The sequence below is a fragment of the Theropithecus gelada genome, chromosome 5, assembly GCF_003255815.1.
Source record: "Theropithecus gelada isolate Dixy chromosome 5, Tgel_1.0, whole genome shotgun sequence".
NCBI lineage: Eukaryota > Metazoa > Chordata > Mammalia > Primates > Cercopithecidae > Theropithecus > Theropithecus gelada.
The window spans coordinates 155,842,105-155,862,447 of NC_037672.1; the positions used below are offsets into that span (position 1 = coordinate 155,842,105).

The following is a 20,343-nucleotide window of genomic DNA, read 5'->3' on the forward strand; positions in this document are numbered from 1 at the left end:
ATATGCCAGAAAGAGAATAGAGAAAATGAGGGAAGGTAATATTCAGAGAAAGAATGGCCGCCATTTTTCAGGTTAAATAAGCACACTGACTCCCAAGTAGGGAGAATATTAACAAATTCACACTTAACAACTGGACATCAAAGGTAAAGAAAACTCTTAGAAGTAGCCAGAGAGAAGAAGACATGGTATCTGTCCTCAGGGAGTTTGCAGTTTAACAGGAAATAGAAATAAATCAGCAGTGAAAATAGCATGGACTAGTGTGTGGCAGCAGGAGGCCAGGGTGCTGAGAACGTACGCACAGGGCGGCTGTGGTGAGGACTCAGCTGGGGTCAGTAGCAGAGTGAGGATGAGAAGCAGGGAAGGTTGCAGGGGATAGTGTGGCTTTTTCAGGGAACTGAAGCCCCTTTTGCTGATGACCCCTTCAGCATATCTCAGAGCTGGCTTTGCCACCAACAGGAGGTGTGTCTGTCCCCTCTCTCAGTAACACTGCTGTCAGGAATGTCTACTCAACATGAGTTAAAAAAAAAAAAAAAAGTCGAACTGACTTTGTATATTGGAGAAGATGGTTTAAGAAGAATGAATGATAACCAGGTTTCTTTTCTCTGGATGGATTTAAGACTGAAGGGGGTTTTTGGTTTGTTTTTATTTTCTAAAAAGCTGGTCTACAATTCACACACCTCTGCAGTCCTTTTAGTGGCTCTCAGCCATCCAAGTACAGTTTAATAAATGTATAAAACTTACCAGAATTATATAAAATGATTAACAAATGGGAATTCAAATGAAGCCAAAGAATCATGTGTTTTATTATCCAGAAAATCTCAGAGAAAAACAGAGGGAAGTGCTTCCAATTACCTGAATCATAAGTTGCCTCTTCCCTTTGTGTGTGAGGCTTTGCAGTGGCTTATCCCTGATAGTTAAACCCGCACTGTTATAACTATTGTGCAGATTTTAGAGCTGGTTATGAATACAGAAGTCTCCACACGCCTGCTGTCTGTAATACACATGAGGGCTGAGACATCTTTGAAGATTGATAAAGGGTCCGTGTCAAGCAGCATAAAGATGGGGAACTTTTGTAGCAAAGTGTATGATAGAAGTAGCTGTGTTTTCTTCTAATGACAATAAATTCAGACCATCATTGGCACTTCTTGCACTCTTGTCTTCTAAGGGATTTCTACCCTGATGTGGTCCTTGGATTTTATAGTAGAGGGTTTAGAAGACTCATTGGACTAAAAGTTGGAAACACTTGTGAGTTCCTAGACTTTATTTCTTACATGCCAAGATGCTTAATAAGCTCTTATTTATTTATTTATTTATTTATTTATTTATTTATTTTTGTCCTGAGTGTTCCTATCTGTAGAGCAGTACTGCATTCCTGGCCCCCTCCAGGAGAAATGGCATGATGAGTTAATAAGTAGTTATGGGAAGCATATATGGAAGAACGGCATTTCCTCACTCTTCATTGGGTTAAAAATAGATAATCACATGAAATACTACTCATTTAAATGTGGTACATAGAAAAGAAATATATTAATGATTGTGCATTGGAGGTGTAATATGCCAGAAAAAAAAGAAATGCGCAGATGACTTAATAGAAACTGGGTTCCATCCAAAAATAAACTGTTCACCACAGCCAGAATGTATTAGATGTTTTGCACATGCCCAGCACTGTGTTATGTTCCTTTCAAAGGCTACAGAAGAAAATGAAATGTGATTTATCTCAAGTTGCTTATAAAATCACTGAGTAGACAAACATATGAAATCAGAAACAAGTTAAGACAGTGTGTGATGAAGTGCCAAAATGAATGGTGTGGACAGCAAGTGTTCTCAGAGGTCAAAGGAAGAGCAGTGCAGTGCGTGTGGGAAGATTTCCAGGGCAAGGGATGGACCCACGCCAGGTCCTTGAAGGACTGTAGACTTGAGACGGGGTGGCAGGGAAGGCATTCTGGGCACAACCTGAGGTAAGAGCAGGAATCTTTTAGGCCTGGAGAGGGAGGCTGTATTGGTCCCATTTTCACACAACTATAAAGTACTGCCCAAGACTGGGTAATTTATAAAGGAAAGAGGTTTAATTGACTCACAGTTCTGCAGGACTGGGGAGGCCTCAGGAAACTTACAATCATGGTGGACAGTGAAGGAAAAGCAAGTACCTTCTTCACAAGGCGACAGGAGAGAGCGCGAGCATATGTGAGGAAGTACCACACTTTAAAACTGTCAGCTCTCGGCCAGCTGCAGAGGCTCATACCTGTAATCCCAGCACTTTGGGAGGCCAAGGCAGGTGGATCACTTGAGGCCGGGAGTTTGCAACCAGCCTGGCCAACATGGCGAAACCCCACCTCTACTAAAAAAAATAATAATACAAAAATTAGCTGGGCGTGGTGGTGGGCACCTGTAGTCCCAGCTACTCGGGAGGCTGAGGCACGAGAATCACTTGAGCCTGGTAAGCAGAGGTTGCAGTGAGCCGAGATCGTGCCACTGCACTCCAGCCTGGGCAACAGAGTAAGACTCTGTCTCAAAAAAAAAAAAAAATCAGCTCTCATGAGAACTCACTATCATGAGAACAGCATGGAGGAAATCGCCCCCGTGATCCAATCTCCTCCCACCTGTCCCCTTCTTTGACATGTGGGGATTATAATTTGAGATGAGATTTGGGTGGGGACATAGAGCCAAACCATATCAGGGGTCTTATTGGGAACTGAATATGTACAGGTTGGGTGGGCCCAGGCTGTGAAGAGCTATAAGGGTGAAGAAGAACAGTTTTAACTTAACGGTTTGGGTTATATGTGCTAGCGTAGATTTTAGAGTTGGTGAGGGAAATGATAATGTGGTATTTGAGAAGTTTGAGGTTTTAGGTAAAGTACATAAACTAGGGCAGTGTTGTCCACAGCTGCACTATTTGTGAGCTCTTGAGTCTGAGGTTTCAGGGTACATGGTCGATACAGACAGAGGGTGGTTCAGGAGAGCAGGATGGACATTTGAGCACCTAATGTGTTAGGTTCTATGCTACATGTTTCAACACATTTTTCTCACAGAAAACTTGTGCTTTAAATGACATTTAAGCCTCACAGAAGCTCTGAACCAAGTACTGTCCCATTTTACAGACATAGCAACTGAGGCCCAGATTGAGTTGCTGAGGTTCCACAGCTGGTAAGTGACGGTGGTTGTATTCAAGCCAATCTGACTTCAGAGCCCTTGCTGTCATCTTCTCATTGCCCTTTGTTGAATTATCAGAACCACAGCTCTTGGGATTCTCTAAACCTTGTAGACATTTCTTGTTCATGGAAGTTTAAGTTAAGCAGAAGTCATGTGTATATGAATCAAGGCAGCATATTTTGTGTGTGCAGCAATCTGACCCAAAACCTTGAAATTGAAATGTCCTAGGCATTTAACACTGCCAGGAAACGGACCCATCGTTAGAGGCTACAGTTTAACCAGGCTTACCCTGTTGATTCAACAAGCTGTAAGAGCAAAGAAAACTCAATAATCCTCTAAAGATCTATAAAACAAGGCATTTCATTTGTTAGTCTATCTTGAGAAATCTTCACAGGAAAGTAGTTTGGGTAAATGAGATATTGACAAGGTAGAAAGAATAAATGATTGTTTCTAACTTCTCATATGAATGCAGCAAGGGGAAAATGATAGTGGCATATGGCCTCTACCTCCTTTCTCTCTGGAGACTGGCCATCCACCCTAACAGTCATCTCAGCTCCTTACTCGTCTCCAGTGTTCTTCTATCTGCAAGTTCCTGTCAGAAGTTTCTGTGGGAGGCATGTAACCTGCTGGCAGTGGTCTGGCGAGGGTGGCAGGAAGGTGCTGGGCTGGCAGCTCTGCATTGATACCCTGGCTGCCGTTGGACTCTCAGTGTGGTGTGGGCACTCAGGAGGGTGGCGATAGGGCAGTGCTTTTCTCAGATGATGGAGGAAGTACAAACATATCACAGATGCATTCTGATAGGAGAATTTGACAAATTCTTTGGACAGGAAACTTATTTCGAAATTGATTCTCCTTAGCTTGAGAGAGAAGAGGGTAATTGATGTATGTCAGCATCCATAAGGTTTGTAAAGTTTCTCAAACAGGCATCTTAAATGGAATGACTGTTTAATATTAGTATTTCTCTCAGATTTTCATTTGGAACTCTGAAATGAGGACCTGATTAATCTGAGACTACAATGGTTTGCAGGAGAACTTTTTAAAAAGGTAACTATACAATGTAGGCTTTTTGGTTTGTTTTTCTAGAGAAATTTAGTCAAGGTAACACAACCCTTTGGGGAAAATGATTTTAGCATTAAGAAGAGAAATTTTGCCAAATAATCTTACTAAACCGACAGGTATCCATATCGTATCTCCCTTTTCCTTAAGGTGTATGGGAGGCCACAGTGAGGCTCACCATGGTTCAGTTGTCAGCGTTGGGGTACAGGCACCCCCCACCTTCCTATTCCTTTTCTTTAGCTCCCATGCCCAAGCTCCAGGTCCTAAGAAGAGCAGATAGTGGATTAGGCTTTTCATAGGTGTTTAAAGCAGCCAATCTTAGGTTTGCATTTTTTATAGTACTTAATTTCTTAAAAGTACTGCTACATGTTTGTTACTGCAAATAAGTGTATGTATGAAACCTGCTGTGCATGTGAACTTGATAAAATTGTGAACTTAAAAAACTTACTTGACAGATTTCACTATTTACTAACTTCTACTATTAAGGTATGGTTAGTAAGAAATAGTATTATGGCCAGATGTGGTGGCTCACGCCTGTAATCCAGCACTTAGGGAGGCCGAGGCGGGTGGATCACGAGGTCAGGAGATTGAGACCATCCTGGCTAACACGGTGAAACCCCATCTCTACTAAAAATACAAAAAATTAACCAGGTGTGATGGCGGGCACCTGTAGTGCCAGCTACTCGAGAGGCTGAGGCAGGAGAATGGCGTGTACCTGGGAGGCGGAGCTTGCAGTGAGCCAGGCTCGCGCTACTGCACTCCAGCCTGGGCGACAGAGTGAGACTCCGTCTCAAAAAAAAAAAAAAAAAAAAAAAAAAAAAGCAGCAGCAGCATACATATAATTCAGTGTTTGTTTATTGTGGTTCTATAGATGCCTAAAAAATAGTCTTCCCAGCCGGGCGCAGTGGTTCACGCCTGTAATCCCAGCACTTTGGGAGGCTGAGGTGGGTGGATCACTTGAGGTTAGGAGTTCAAGACCAGCCTGGCCAACATGGTGAAACCCCATCTCTACTAAAAATACAAAAAATTAGCTGGGTGTGGTGGTGGGCATCTGTAATCCCAACTACCCGGGAGGCTGAGGCAGGAGAATTGCTTGAGCCCGGGAGGCAGAGGTTGTAGTGAGCCAAGAACGCGCTACTCTACTCCAGCCTGGGCAACAAGGCGAGACTCTGTTTCCAAAAAAAAAAAAAAAAAAAAGTCTACCCCAAGAGGAATGTTAAATTGAATTCCAGAGCATAAGGTGTGTGCAGTTATGTATTTCTGTGACAAATCCAAACATAGTTTTCTTGATCTTAGAGTTCTTTAAATTCTGAAAACTTAGAGATTGACTGATAAGCCTGATCATAATATGTTTACACTGCCCACTCTCTAATAGGGTTGAGTTTCCTTTGGAAAGATGATTAGAAATCTCAAGTCACCAGAACTTCAGCTTCAACTCTCTGACCCTGTGCAAGTTCAGGCGTGATCAGGAATGGCCAGCAGTGGCCCCGATACCCCTTGAGTTGTAACTAAAACTAGTTGATGATATTTTTATCTCTTTCCAGCATTCATTTCTTTTTCTTGAATTTTTAGACTTCCCTCTAGTTTGTTCTTCCATTAAAAGGTGTTTATTCTTTAGTAAATAAGTAGCTACTAAGTGATATAGTTAGATGCAGACAATTGGATTGATTCAGGGAACTGTGTGTTATGTATTTGGTAGCCTGAGAATATGTAATTCCTGGGTATATTTTTAGGATACTCTTTTGAAAAGGTTCCACTGGTTCTTTTCTGTTCCTGGGGCCTGCATGCATAAAAGTCAGCCATCCATGCTGTAAGGAACACGAGATGCTCATCGCCTCTTGTCATTTGCTTGTGCTTAATCTGTTTCATTTTCATTCAGCAAGTAACATTTTTCAAATGCCAGCTCCTGTGCTAGAGGCTAAAGATGCAGAGAGAAGATTCAGCCCCACCTTCAAGGAATGGACTCTCGCAAATTCCTGTCAGTTTGTCTCAATCTTTGGACTCATTGTTCTTTAGTCTTTACTCAGGTCTCTACCTCAGATTCTGCCTCTTTGCTCCAGTGATTTAAAAATGACTTGTGAGCCTGTAATCCCAGCATTTTCAGAGGTCGAGGCAAGCAGATCACTTGAGGCCAGGAGTTAGAGACCAGCCTGGCCAACACAGCAAAACCCTGTCTCTACTAAATATACAAAGATAACTGGGTGTGGCGGTGCACACCTGTATTCCAGCTACCCAGGAGCCAGGTGTTACAGTGAGCCGAGATTGTACCACTTCACTCTAGCCTTGGCGACAGAACAAGACTATCTCAAAAAAAAAACAAAAAAAAAAAGAAGAAACTTTAGAGGCCAAATGTAGTGGCTCACACCTATAATCCCAGTTCTTTGGGAGGCAGAGGTGGGAGGAGCACTTGAGGCCAGGAGTTTGAGACCAGCCTGGGCAACATAGCAAGACCCCATCTCTAAGAAAAGAAATGTTTTTAATTAGCCAGGTGTGGTGGCACACGTCTGTAGTCCAACTACTTGCCCTGCGGAGGCAGGAGGATCACTTGAGCTCGGGTGCTTGAGGCTACTATGAACTGTGATCGGACTTTTGCACTCCAGTCTGGGCAAAAGCAAGACCCTGTCTCTAAAAAGTAAATCAATAAAAAGACTTGTACTCGTTTTTCATGTTAGTATTTTTAGTTTTACATTTCTCTTGCATGCTTACTTTTAAAATAATTGAACTAACCTCTCTGTCCTTTTTCGTTATTGCATGTAAATCTACAGCCTTCTGATACAACCTAGGCTTGCAGAATCTTCCATCCATCACCTTCCTAGTACGCCTCTTGGCCCTTATTCCAGCAATTAGTTGCTTAAAACAAAGCCCTTTGTGTTGGTAGTGGTACTATATAACTTAGTCTATGCACTGTTGGACAAGGGGATTGACACACTCTTCCCTTCCCTACCACTGCAATGGGAAGATCATTTAGAAGACTAAGTTCGATTTGAACCTAGGGCCCAAATTACCTACTGCAAATCAATCCTCCGCCTCCCCCTGCCCCTCGCAAAAGCTAGAATTTAGTGTGAAAGGTGACAGGCATACGTTCAATGCATTGTCTCTATGTTGACATATGGTCAGTATGAGGAAAAGGTCCCTAATATAGATCTGTCCCGTGGCATGACCAGCATGTTGTGGATTTCTGACAAATGCAAAGCAGTGAAGGAGCTTGAGTTCAAAATACAAATATTTTCAGTGTTCAAATTTCCTGGTTTTATTTTTTCCATAAGGACCAGACTCATTGATGGCAAGTCATCATCATCTTGCTGTAAATTTATAACACACTGATGAACAAGACCTTGGAGGAACTTGTAAAAGGAAGTCACTGAGGCCTTGTATCTTTAGGTGTCCGTTTTGGAGAGTGTATATATGCATGTGTCAGAAGCGTAGGGGTGAAAGGGTCATGAAAACCTTTGGTTGAAAAAGGTGATGGGGTCGTTATGTGTGTAAGAAAATCTTTGTAATTTTCAGTTAACAATTCTACAAAATGAGAGCTGTCTTGGGAAACTGGGCTTTATGAATTCAAAAGTATATCAAATTCTTTATCTGTCATGTTTAAAATTATTTGAACAGACACTTAAATGTTGAACATCGGACTTTGCCTGATTGCTGTTCCTTTCTATGGGAAAAATATAAACCCTGATAGTAGGGTTTATATCTTTTTAAACCCTTACATTTTTATAAACCCTGATAATAGGGGAAAAGATAAACCCTATTACCAGGGTTTTTCCTACTATTTTTCCTACTATTCCCCTTAGATAATAGTAGGAAAAAATGTTGGTCCCCACAAAGTTTTCATTCATCTCACCTCTCTGTTCCCCGTTTGTGAGATGGAATACGAAGCTGCACAGGCTCCCCTTTTAGTAGCAGAGTCCAAAACTAGGGAGTCAGATCACGTGTTAAAATTACAGTATTGCACCATGCATCTTTGATTTGTATTTGCAGCCTTCCCACTTGGATTAAGTCGTAAAAATCACAGGTAACCATCATCCAGTGGCAAAGTTGTGTATCTCTTTGTGTTCTTTGTTGCAATTAGCAACTCTTGTTAACTGAACCAGGAGAGACCTTAGTGGAAGAATATTAGGAATATATAGAATTGATGAGAAGACAAAAGAATTAGGGTTGAAGTAAGCAACAAGGCAATTCTGGAGTTCCAGGAACCATGGACTACTTGAAGGTGTTTGTACTAAGTCCCACCAGGCCTTCTACTAATTGCTCTCTGGGCAGGAATATGGTAGTTAGCCAACCTTTTTTGGTCTTCTGTGCCAGTACTTACAAGGAATTCCCAGGGAAGGAGCATCCAGCTGGCATAGCTTGGGCCATACGAACATACCTTAATAGAGGAAGGGTGAACCCAATTGCAATCTCACCAGGCCTTGTATACAGAAAGACCATTCTTCAAAGGCAAATTCAGATGGATTTACTGGAGGAAGTTATTTAAGCAGCGAAAAGAATCAAGCAGTCACCCCAGGATAGTAGAAGGGATTAAAGACAGAAGCAGCCAGTACTAATTTTCCTTGGTAAATGAGGGTTAGAAAAATGTGCATATGTGCACTGGCTTTGAGGCAGGTCTCTCTGTTTCTGGCTCTCTCTATCCTCCCCCTGCCCCACCCATCCCTCTCAAGCAGTTACACTTTGATTTGTTTTGAGAAATTAGGTTTTTAAAAAAGTCCTCGTGACTACTTCAATGTTTACCCTATTTACCCTATGGCACAATTTACCAGTTGTTAAATCTGCTCTATCCATAACTGCCCAGCTGTCAAGAATTTTACATTTAAATATATTTATCAGTAGTGAAACTTTGACCTTTTGGACTCACCTGGATAAATTAATTCATCCCTTTGTCTGATTTTAGTTGGTTGTTGGAGATAATTTGTGTATATAGCATACACAGTTACCCAACTTTGCTTCATGATTAAAGCTGTAACTTTAATAGTTATCCTGCCTAACTTTGTTATTAGAGAAATGATGATGGAATATCCTACATCTTATGTACACTTTCCCTATTTTCAAAGGAGAGTGCAGCCTTTCAAAAAGAAATGAATTTTAATATCCTGGACTGTAGTGAGGGTGCGTATCTTTTTGCTTTCTATGAATGTTTAACAAGCTATAGCAAACCTCCTAGGTGTAAGTTATGAAAAAAATGATTAAATGCAGTTTTATCAAATTAATTTAAAATAATGATTTAGTGACACTCCTATTTGAGTCCCTGTAAAGCTCTAAATTTCTGTAGCTCCTACCTTCAACTTCTAAACCATTAGTGTAACGCTAAACAAAACCACTGCGGACATTCTGAGCGTTACTTGGAGGTATGGTGGGAAGTTGACCTACTGTGTTTCTCTTTCAGCATCCAGTCCTGGATGAGCCAATAGCTGAAGCTGTCTGTATTATCGCAGACACGGATAAATGGAGTGTGCAGGTAGCCACAAGTCAGAGGAAAGTGACGGACAACATGAAACTAGGCCAGGATGTCCTAGTCTCTAGTCAGGTGTCCAGTTTGCTTCAGTCCATTTTACAGCTCTACAAGCTTCACCTCCCTGCTGATTTTGTAAGTACTGGTTCTTATATCACCAAAGAAACCTAGTTTTAAAATACTTTTAATGGCATTTTGATTATAAAATCACAAATTCAAAAGTACTGTTTTAATATAATTGAAGGTTAGCATAACTAAAACTAGAACATGCAACATAAAACCAGCAACAGAATATATTTCAGTAATAACAGCTCTTCTGTGAAACAAATAACGAGGAGCAACACTGGAATTTTTTGGAACAAGGTATATGGTGCAGTAAATAAGGAATGGGTGGAGAGATCGGAAAAGGAAACTGTAAGTCAACTCATGAGTTCTTTTATTAGATTGCTATTATAATCAGTAGGCCAGTTTCTGAAGGGATTGTAGTTCCTTTTGTTAAGCAGACATTTTCACAAAGGTTTTAAGGATAAAATAGAATATCGTTTGTGTAAACATTTCCAACTTTGAAGTACTAAAACACATGTAAGATTATATCAATTGTTGCTTTTTTTTTTTTTTAAAGACAAAGTCTCACTCTATCATCCAGGCTTGAGTAGTGCAGTGGCGTGATCTCTGCTCACTGCAACCTGCGCCTCCTGTGCTCAAGTGATCCTCCCACCTCAGCCTCCTGAGTAGTTGGGACTAGAGGCATGTGCCGCCACGCCAGCTAATTTTTGTTATTTTTTGTAGAGATGGGTTTCGCCATGTTGCTCAGGCTGGTCTCGAATTCCTGGGCTCAAGCAATCCACCTGCCTCTGCCTTCCAAAGTGCTGGGATTATAGGTGTGAGCCACCTCGCCCGGCCTAATTGTTTCTTTCCAAATAGGATTTTAAAATCACTTTTGTAACAATACTTTAAACACAAACAACAAACAGAGCCTATACACTCTTAGAAAAGTATCAGTAGCTCTCCGCTAGCCACTGGAATTAACATGCACAACAAAATCTTCTCAGTATCTGCCTATGTGCAGAGAAATTGAAAGAAAATACATTTAGAGAGGGAGGGGGAAAGGTTTCAAAAGAAGAAAAGCTTTTCCAGTGATGATGAACACTTAAAAAGAGAGAGAGAGAAGCTTAAGGGCATATGGTATATAGCTGAGTAGAGCCCAGATGGGCTGACCTCAGAGACAGGTGTGTGAGGAAAGAGTCTGCTTTCTCTGCTGTTCCCTACTGTCTGCACAGCGCTGTACTCTGCAGCACAGCCCCTAAACCAAAACATCTGTTGTCTGCCTCCTGGCCTCCAAAACTGATGCAAACCTGTTTACCCAACAAAGCAGGACGTTTTTAAATATTAATTACCTACACTAATTGCTAATGCAATGGTCATTGTCCTGAGTTTTTATTACCAAATCTATACTTGTACCCATTCCTCAAAAAGAGTCAAGACTTTTATGGCTTTGAAGAAGGTGCTCTGAAATACCATCCGGTTGTTATCAAAGTCGTGACAGTGTGGCAAAGCAGGAAGACCACTGAGCGTAGCTGGGTTATGGTCTAGGCTTTGCCATTGGTTAGTTGCGTAACAATGGACAATTCTGAGTCTCTCCGAACGTCAGCTTTCTTATTTGTAAAAGGAAGATAGTACCTGTTCAACAAGGGTACTGTGAGAATCTTCTGAAAATTAGGGATATAACTGCGTTTTACTGCCAAAGCACCATGCCAATATTACAAGATGCTTTAAAAGCCATATATGTTAGTTTTAGAGTCCAATAGCCTGGGGTCAAATCCAAGTTCTGCTACTTCCTAACCATGTAACCTTTCAAAGCCTTAATTTCCTTATCTGCAAAGCTGAGGAAATAATAGAAGCTATCTCATATGGTTATGAAATTATATTAGAGAATGAATGTAAAGCACTTGGAATAGTGTTAGATGTTATAAGCACTCAGTAAACAGTTACTATTAGTATGATAGTCAATAACAATTAGTTTCATGAAACAATGGTTGCAAAGACTGACGACGACTTTTTTCCAAACTCTTTATTTGGGCTTTAAGCTGAAGCGTACTCTTGCAAGACATCTGTCCTGGGGCAATATGAGAAGCACTTATGGATTATTATGATCTTATTTTTTGTTCTACAGTAGTAGGCAGTTTCTCCTTCTAAAAGCAGGTTGAGTTATGCTGATTTAGAGGCTAATGTTTCCTTTTCTGTAAGAGAAGGAATGTATATTAGACGTCATAGTTTACTTCATAAGTATTTGCCAAACTTTTATATTTCATTCTATAATACATAGGTCTTGTCATAGTTGATATCTTGGTTATCAAAGCAATAAATCGTTATAGTTAATTCTTTTTACTTCATTTGGACAGAAGTATGTTCAAGCACTTACTAGTATGAATGACTTATTTAACCTGACAAAACCAAGATCAAAGAAAATTTTATGTGCAGTTTAAAATTCTCCTTTAAAAAAATCACTTGAATGAAACCTGTGATGAAACAGCTTTTAGAACCTTCAATATAAAAAGAGAAAGTAGCTATTTGAAATTTCAGAAGTTAAAAATTGGAGAAATCCATGTCAGGAATAAAATCCCAGAAAGAGGATTTGAAAAAAAAAAAAAAAAAAAAAAAAAAAAAAAAAAAAAAGCCCCCAGCATGGTTCAATTGAATAATCAAGTCTTTTAAACAATGGTTTTTTGTTTTTTGTTTTTTTTGAGACAGAATCTCATTTTGTTACCTGAGTTATAATGCAGTAGTATGATCTTGGCTCACTGCAGCCTTGACCTCCTGGGCTTAAGCAATCCTCCCACCTCAGCCTCCCAAGTAACTAGAACTACAGGTGTGTGCCACTATGCCCAGGTAATTTTTTAATTTTTGTAGAGACAGGGGCTCCATATGTTGCCTAGGCTGGTCTTGAACTCCTGGGCTCAAGTGATCCTCCTTCCTCAGCCTCCCAAAGTGCTGGGATTACATGCGTGAGCCACTGTGCCTGGCTAAAAGTTGTCTAAATGCTTTGATTTCACATCTAGTACATATTTCATATAGACCACAGTTTTTATTTCCACATTGCATCATACAGTTTTCATATAGACTGTGAGCACTGTAATTACTTTTTCCAAACAGAAAGGATTCAATGTAATATGAATATTGTTTTTAATATTTTGTGACTCTTATTAAAAATTTTCTGTTTCACTCCATAAGGAACTTAAAGCTAATAAGAGATCCTTTTACCACTTTGTTTACTTGGAGGAGCATTTCCATGAGAATTGGTGAAATCCTCCTTGCTTTATTACTCTTAGTCACTTAGCAGTTGTGTTTCACCCACCTGACACAATGCATTTAAGATTTTAAACCAACGAAAAACTGAAAAGATTGCATCTCTGATAGATATTTTTTCCATGTCACTGATCAGCCCAGATGGTCAAGATCAACATTTTCAAATGCATCTGTTAATCTTTTTACCTTGAAAATAACAGGCCTAATGGTCTAGAAGGAAATTATGTATGATGGAATTACCCTTGCCAAAGCCATCAGGTGTCTTACTGAAGATGCTCGGGTAGCTCTGCCTGCCAAATGCAAAAGCATTTGCCTCTGGTGAAAGACACAGATGGTTGCTGTTCTCTAAAAAATGAAGCTGAACACAATTCCAAGGGTAAAGATGTCCTGAAAATAATTGCCTTTTCTTTATTGTTATTAAAGACCTAGTTAAAATATTCTTGAAAGCAAAAGAAAAAAAAAGTTGTGGGGGAGGTTCAGAATGACCTGTTCCAGTCGGTCTCCTCTGGAAATGTACTGGGCCAGAGTAATCTGAGATATTGGGGGAAAAAACAACAAAAACCATACTGTTTACTAAATTATTCACAACAAAAATGCAAATTGCTATGTGGTTACGTGTAAATTCACATTCTCAAGATTGTTTGGCTATAAAGATTATATCAAGGAGTTCTTAATGTGGAAAAGGATTATTATAAAGTTTTTAAAGGCAAGAAACATACTTTTGGAATGATTTCAACTCTGAAAAAAATACTTGTTTAGAAAGACTAGAATAATACATATGTAAATCTTAATAGTTAGCAAAAGTAAACTTTGTTTTACAAGAACCTATTCTCATACCTGGTAGTGGTAGGGTTTGAGATGGCTTGTGATTTTTTAACTGTATTTGAAACAGATGAGATTAAAGCTGTGTAGTTAGAAATGAATTAAGAAAATTCTGACTTTTAAAATATTGGCAGAGATTTGACTTCTAGCCCTCATTGTGAATGTTCTTGGCTTTGCAGTGCATCATGCATCTTGAAGATAGACTACAGGAGATGTACCTTAAAAGCAAAATGCTGTCTGAATATCTCCGGGGACACACACGAGTCCATGTGAAAGAATTAGGTGTCGTACTGGGGTGAGTTCTGGGAAGTGCCACCACTTCTCTCTTTGATGGGTATCCCTAGCATTGTACCCACTGACATGTTTAGCCTGTGCCACCCTAAACCTGAGGCCCTGGTAACCCATCAAGGTATGTGGAGTCCATCAGATATGTGCCTCTGCAGCTCCCCAATGAACAGCATGTGCCTTTATCTGATACTGGGTTTCACACCCACAGAGAATCACAGGACTTTAGGCTGGTCATGCTTTGTTACGCCTCTCCGTTAATCCCACACTGCCTGTTTCTAGTAACCGAGTAAGATGCTGAAGTCACAAGCTGTGGGACATGCCGCAGCAGCTTGTGTTTACATTTCACTTCCTGGAGGAGGAGTAGGTGGGCACATTCCACCTCGTGGCAGGAAAGGCCCTTCTAGGCTTGAGGAGCCTGCCTGCGTGTCTGTGGGGGGACAGTGCTTTCCTTCCCTTATTATAAGCCCACCAAAGAGGAGACTTATATGTTACTAAAAATGCCTATCCTCCAGAGGGTATTTGCCATGATTTCTCTAGGGGAAGTAATTCTGACTTTTGTTTTACTGTCTGCTTGATATTTCAAAAGAGAACAGAAAGACATTGTACATTTGGGGAATTGCCCCCCTTATCCATGATGAGGATTCCTCTTACTTGGGAGAAGAAAATATTGTTTATAATGTCGACGTTTAAATTCTCAAAGCCTCCTAAGAGACTGGGGCCTTCATATTTTCTTTAGATTTCTCATCTTTCACACCCAGAATGTGACGCCTGTGTTGTTTGGCTCTTGGCATTTCCTGTCATAGATTATTCTTACATACTTTATTTACAAAGTATTTCCCCCTCATGAGGTGTTTGCTTTTGCAGTTAACTTGCAACATGTCCCTTTGTCATTTATTTTTTTGCATTTGTTTATATCTCTCTACCAGCCTCATACTTCAATCCTGCCTTATTAGATTTTTTTTTTTATATATACTTTTAAGTTCTGGGAAACATGTGCAGAACGTGCAGGTTTGTTACGTAGGTATACACATGCCGTGCACGTTTACTGCACCCATCAACCCATCATCTACATTAGGTACTTCTCCTAATGCTGTCCCACCCCCAGCCCCCAACCCCCCAATAGGCCCCAGTATGTGATATTCCCCTCCCTGTGTCCTTGTGTTCTCATTGTTCAACTCCCACTTATGAGGGAGGACAGGCGGTGTTTGGTTTTCTGTTCTTGTGTTAATTTGCTGAGAATGATGGTTTCCAGCTTCATCCATGTCCCTGCCAAGGACATGAACTCATCCTTTTTGTGGTTGCATAGTATTCCATGGTATATATGTGCCACATTTGCTTTATCCAGTCTATCACTGATAGGCATTTGGGTTGGTTCCAAGTCTTTGCTGTTGTGAATACTGCCACAATAAATATACGTGTGCATGTGTCCTTATAGTAGAATGATTTATAATCCTTTGGGTATATACCCAGTAATGGGATTGCTGGGTCAAATGGTATTTCTAGTTCTAGATCCTTGAGGAATCACCACTGTTTTCCACAGTAATTGAACTAATTTAGACTCCCATCAACAGTGTAAAAGTGTTCCTATTTCTCCACATCCTCTCCAGCATCTGTTGTTTCCTGACTTTTTAATGATTGCCATTCAAACTGGCCTGAGATAGTATCTCATTGTGGTTTTGATTTGCATTTCTCTGATGATCAGTGATAAGCTTTTTTTCATATGTTTGTTGGCCACATAAATGTCTTCTTTTGAGAAGTGTCTGTTCATATCCTTCGCCCACTTTTTGATGGGGTTGTTTTTTTTCTTGTAAATTTAATTTCCTTGTAGCATCTTCACATTAGCCCTTTGTCAGATGGATGGATTGCAAAAATGTTCTCCCATTCTATAGGTTGCCTGTTCACTCTGATGATAGTTTCTTTTGCTGTGCAGAAACTCTTTAGTTTAATAAGATCCTGTTTGTCAATTTTGGCTTTTGTTGCCATTGCTTTTGGTGTTTTAGTCATGAAGTCTTTGCTCATGTCTATGTCCTGAATGGTATTGCCGAGGTTTTCTTGTAGGGTTTTTATGGTTTTAGGTTTTATGTTTACGTCTTTAATCCATCTTGAGTTAATTTTTGTATAAGGTATAAGGAAGGGGTCCACTTTCAGTTTTCTGCATATGGCTAGCCAGTTTTCCCAACATCGTGTATTAAATTTCCCCATTTCCTGTTTTTGTCAAGTTTGTCAAAGATCAAATGGTTGTAGATGTGTGGTGTTATTTCTGAGGCCTCTGTACTGTTCCATTGGTCTATACATCTGTTTTGGTACCAGTACCATGCTGTTTTGGTTACCATAGTCTTGTTTTATAGTTTGAAGGCAGGTAGCATGATGCCTCCAGCTTTGTTCTTTTTGCTTAGGATTGTCTTGGCTGTGCAGGCTCTTTTTTGGTTCCATATGAAATTTAAAGTAGTTTTTTCCAATTCTATGAAGAATGTCCATGGGAGCTTGATGGGGATAGCATTGGATCTATAAATTACTTTGGGCAGTATGGCCATTTTCACAATATTGATTCTTCCTATCCATGAGCATGGAATGTTTGTTTATTTGTGTCCTCTCTTATTTCCTTGAGCAGTGGTTTGCAGTTCTCCTTGAAGGGGTCCTTCACATCTCTTGTAAGTTATATTACTAGGTATTTTATTCTCTTTGTAGCAGTTGTGAATGGGAGTTCACTCATGATTTGGCTGTTTGTCTGTTATTGGTGTATAGGAACGCTTGTGATTTTTGCACATTGATTTGGTATTGTGAGACTTTGCTGAAGTTGCTTATCAGCTTAAGGAGATTTTCGGCTGAGATGATGGGGTTTTCCAAATATACAATCATGTCATCTGCAAACAGACAATTTGACTTCCTCTCTTCCTATTTGAATACGCTTTGTTTTTTTCTCTTGCCTGATTGTCCTGGCCAGAACTTCCAATACTATGTTGAATAGGAGTGGTGAGAGGAGGGCATCCTTGTCTTGTGCTGGTTTTCAAAGGGAATTCTTCCAGTTTTTGCCCATTCAGTATGATGTTGGCTGTGGGTTTGTCATAAATAGCTCTTATTATTTTGGTATACGTTCCATCAATACCTAGTTTATTGAGAGTTTATAGCATGAAGGGGTGTTGAATTTTGTCAAGGCTTTTTCTGCATCTATTGAGATAATCATCTGGTTTTTGTCATTGGTTCTGTTTATGTGATGGATTACATTTATTGATTTGTGTATGCTGAACCAGCCTTGCATCCCAGGGATGAAGCCAACTGGATTGTGGTGGATAAGCTTTTTGATGTGCTGCTGGATTCGGTTTGCCAGTACTTTATTGAGGATTTTTGCATCGATGTTCATCAGGGATATTGGCCTGAAATTTTCTTTTTTTGTTGTGTCTCTGCCAGGTTTTGGTATCAGGATAATGCTGGCCTCATAAAATGAGTTAGGCAGGAGTCCCTCTTTTTGTATTGTTTGGAATAGTTTCAGAAGGAATGGTACTAGCTCCTCTTTGTACCTCTGGTAGAATTTGGCTGTGAATCCATCTGGTCCTGGACATTTTTTGGTTGGTAGGCTATTAATTACTGCCTCAATTTCAGAACTTTTTATTGGCCTATTCAGGGATTTGACTCCTTCCTAGTTTAGACTTGGGAGGGTGTATGTGCCCAGGAAAATATCCATTTCTTCTAGATTTTCTAGTTTATTTGCATAGAGGTATTTACAGTATTCTCTGATGGTAGTTTGTACTTCTGTGGGATCAGTGGTGATCTCCCCTTTATCATTTTTTGTTGCATCTATTTGAATATTCTCTCCTTTCTTCTTTGTTAGTCTGGTTAGCGGTCTATTTTGTTGATCTTTTCAAAAAACCAGCTCCTGGATTCATTGATTTTTTTTGAAGGGTTTTTTTGTGTCTCCTTCAGTTCTGCTCTTAGTTATTTCTTGTCTTCTGCTAGCTTTTTAATTTGTTTGCTCTTGCTTCTCTAGTTCTTTTAAATGTGATGTTAGGGTGTCGATTTTAGATCTTTCCTGCTTTCTCTTGTGAGCATTTAGTGCTATAAATTTCCCTCTAAACACTGCTTTAAATGTGTCCCAGAGATTCTGGTCATTGTTCTCATTGGATTCAAAGAACTTATTTATTTCTGCCTTCATTTCTTTATTTACCCAGTAGTTATTCAAGAGAATGTTGTTCAGTTTCCATGTAGTTGTGTGGTTTTGGGTGAGTTTCTTAATCCCAAGTTCTAATTTGATTGCACTGTGGTCTGAGACTGTTATTATTTCCTTTCTTTTACATTTGCTGAGAAGTGCTTTACTTCCAATTATGTGGCCAGTTTTAGAATAAGTGTGATGAGGTGCTGAGAAGAATGTATATTCTGTTGATTTGGGGTGAAGAGTTCTGTAGATGTCTGTTACATCTACTTGGTCCAGAACTGAGTTCAAGTCCTGAATATCCCTGTTAATTTTCTGTCTCGTTTATCTAATATTGACAATGGGGTGTTAAAGTCTACCACTATTATTGTGTGGGAGCCTAAGTCTCTTTGTAGCTCTCTAAGAACTTGCTTTATGAATCTGGGTGCTCCTGTATTGGGTGCATGTATATTTAGGATAGTTAGCTCTTCTTGTTGCATTAATCCCTTTACCATTACGTAATGCCCTTGTCTCTCTGATCTCTGTTGGTTTAAAGTCTGTTTTATCAGGACTAGGATTACAACCCCTGCTTTTTTTTGCTTTCCATTTGCTTGGTAGATATTCCTCGATCCGTTTATTTTAAGCCTATGTGTGTCTTTACACATGAGATGAGTCTCCTGAATGCAGCACCGTGATGGGTCTTGACTCTTTATCCAATTTGCCAGTCTGTGTCTTTTATTTGGGGCATTTAGCCCATATTACATTTAAGGTTAATATTGTTATATGTGAATGTAATCCTGTCATTGTGATGCTAGCTGGGTTTTTTTGCCCATTAATTTATGCAGTTTCTTCATAGTGTTGATGGTCTTTACAATTTGGTATGTTTTTGCAGTGGCTGGTACCAATTTTTCCTTTCTATGTTTAGTGCTTCCTTCGGGAGCTCTTGTACAGCAGGCCTGGTGGTGTCAAAATCTCTCAGTATTTGCTTATCTGTAAAGGATTTTATTTCTCCCTTTGCTTATGAAGCTTAGTTTGGCTGGATATGAAATTCTGGGTTGAAAATTCTTTTTTTTTTTTTTTTTGGAGACGGAGTCTCACTCTGTCCCCCAGGCTGGAGTGCAGTGGCGCAATCTCAGCTCACTGCAACCTCTGCCCCTCCAGGTTTAAGCAGTTCTCTGCCTCAGCCTCCAGAGTAGCTGGGATTACAGGCACATGCCACGAAAATTATTTTAAGAACTTTGAATATTGGCCCCCACTCTCTTCTGGCTTGTAGGGTTTCTGCAGAGAGATCTGCTGTTAGTCTGATGGGCTTCCCTTTGTGGGTAACCTGACCTTTCTCTCTGGCTGCCTTAACATTTGTTCCTTCATTTCAGCCTTGGTGAATCTGACCATTATGTGTCTTGGGGTGCTCTTCTCGAGGAGTATCTTTGTGGTGTTCTCTGTATTTCCTGCATTTGAATGTTGGCCTGCCTTGCTAGGTTGGGGACGTTCTCCTGGATAATAACTTGAAGTGTGTTTTCCAACTTGTTTCCATTCTCCCTGTCACTTTCAGGTACACCAATCAAACGTAGATTTGGTCTTTTCACATAGTCTCATATTTCTTGGAAGCTTTGTTCATTCCTTTTCATTTTTTTTGTAATCTTGTCCTCACACTTTGTTTCATTAAGTTGATCTTCAATCTCTGATATCCTTTCTTCCACTTGATCGATCCAACTATTGATACTTGTGTATGCTTTACGAAGTTTTCGTGCTGTGTTTTTCAGCTCCATCAGGTCATTTATGTTCTTCTCTAAGCTAGTTATTCTAGTTAGCAATTCATCTAACCTTTTTTCAAGGTTCTTAGCTTCCTTGCATTGGGTTAGAACATGTTCCTTTAGCTCGGAGGAGTTTGTTATTGCCCACCTTCTGAAGCCTACTTCTGTCAATTCGTCAAACTCATTCTCTGTCCAGTTTTGTTCCCGTGCTGACAAGGAGTTGTGATCCTTTGGAGAAGAGAGGCATTCTGGTTTTGGGAATTTTCAGCCTTTTTGCACTGGTTTCTCCCCATCTTTATCTACCTTTGGTCTTTAATGTTGGTGACCTTCGGATGGGGTCTCTGAGTGAATGTCCTTTTTGTTGATGATGTGGCTGCTTTCTGTTAGTTTTC

At 40.0% G+C, this 20,343-nt stretch overlaps 2 protein-coding genes across 5 annotated transcripts in view; one reads left to right on the forward strand and one right to left on the reverse strand.

The window, feature by feature from the left end:
- Positions 1–20,343, forward strand: part of FNIP2 (folliculin interacting protein 2) — a 137,728-nt gene that overhangs the window by 111,607 nt on the left and 5,778 nt on the right. For all 4 annotated transcript variants that reach the window (XM_025385074.1, XM_025385077.1, XM_025385078.1 and 1 more), the window contains 2 exons: positions 9,590–9,790; positions 13,963–14,078. In XM_025385074.1, coding sequence (XP_025240859.1) covers positions 9,590–9,790; positions 13,963–14,078 — 317 coding nt within the window. The remainder of the gene's footprint in view (positions 1–9,589; positions 9,791–13,962; positions 14,079–20,343) is intronic.
- Positions 11,711–20,343, reverse strand: part of C5H4orf45 (chromosome 5 C4orf45 homolog) — a 131,899-nt gene continuing 123,266 nt past the window's right edge. The window contains exon 5 of the mRNA XM_025385079.1: positions 11,711–11,895. Within this exon, the coding sequence (XP_025240864.1) occupies positions 11,881–11,895 (15 nt within the window). The 3' untranslated portion in view covers positions 11,711–11,880. The remainder of the gene's footprint in view (positions 11,896–20,343) is intronic.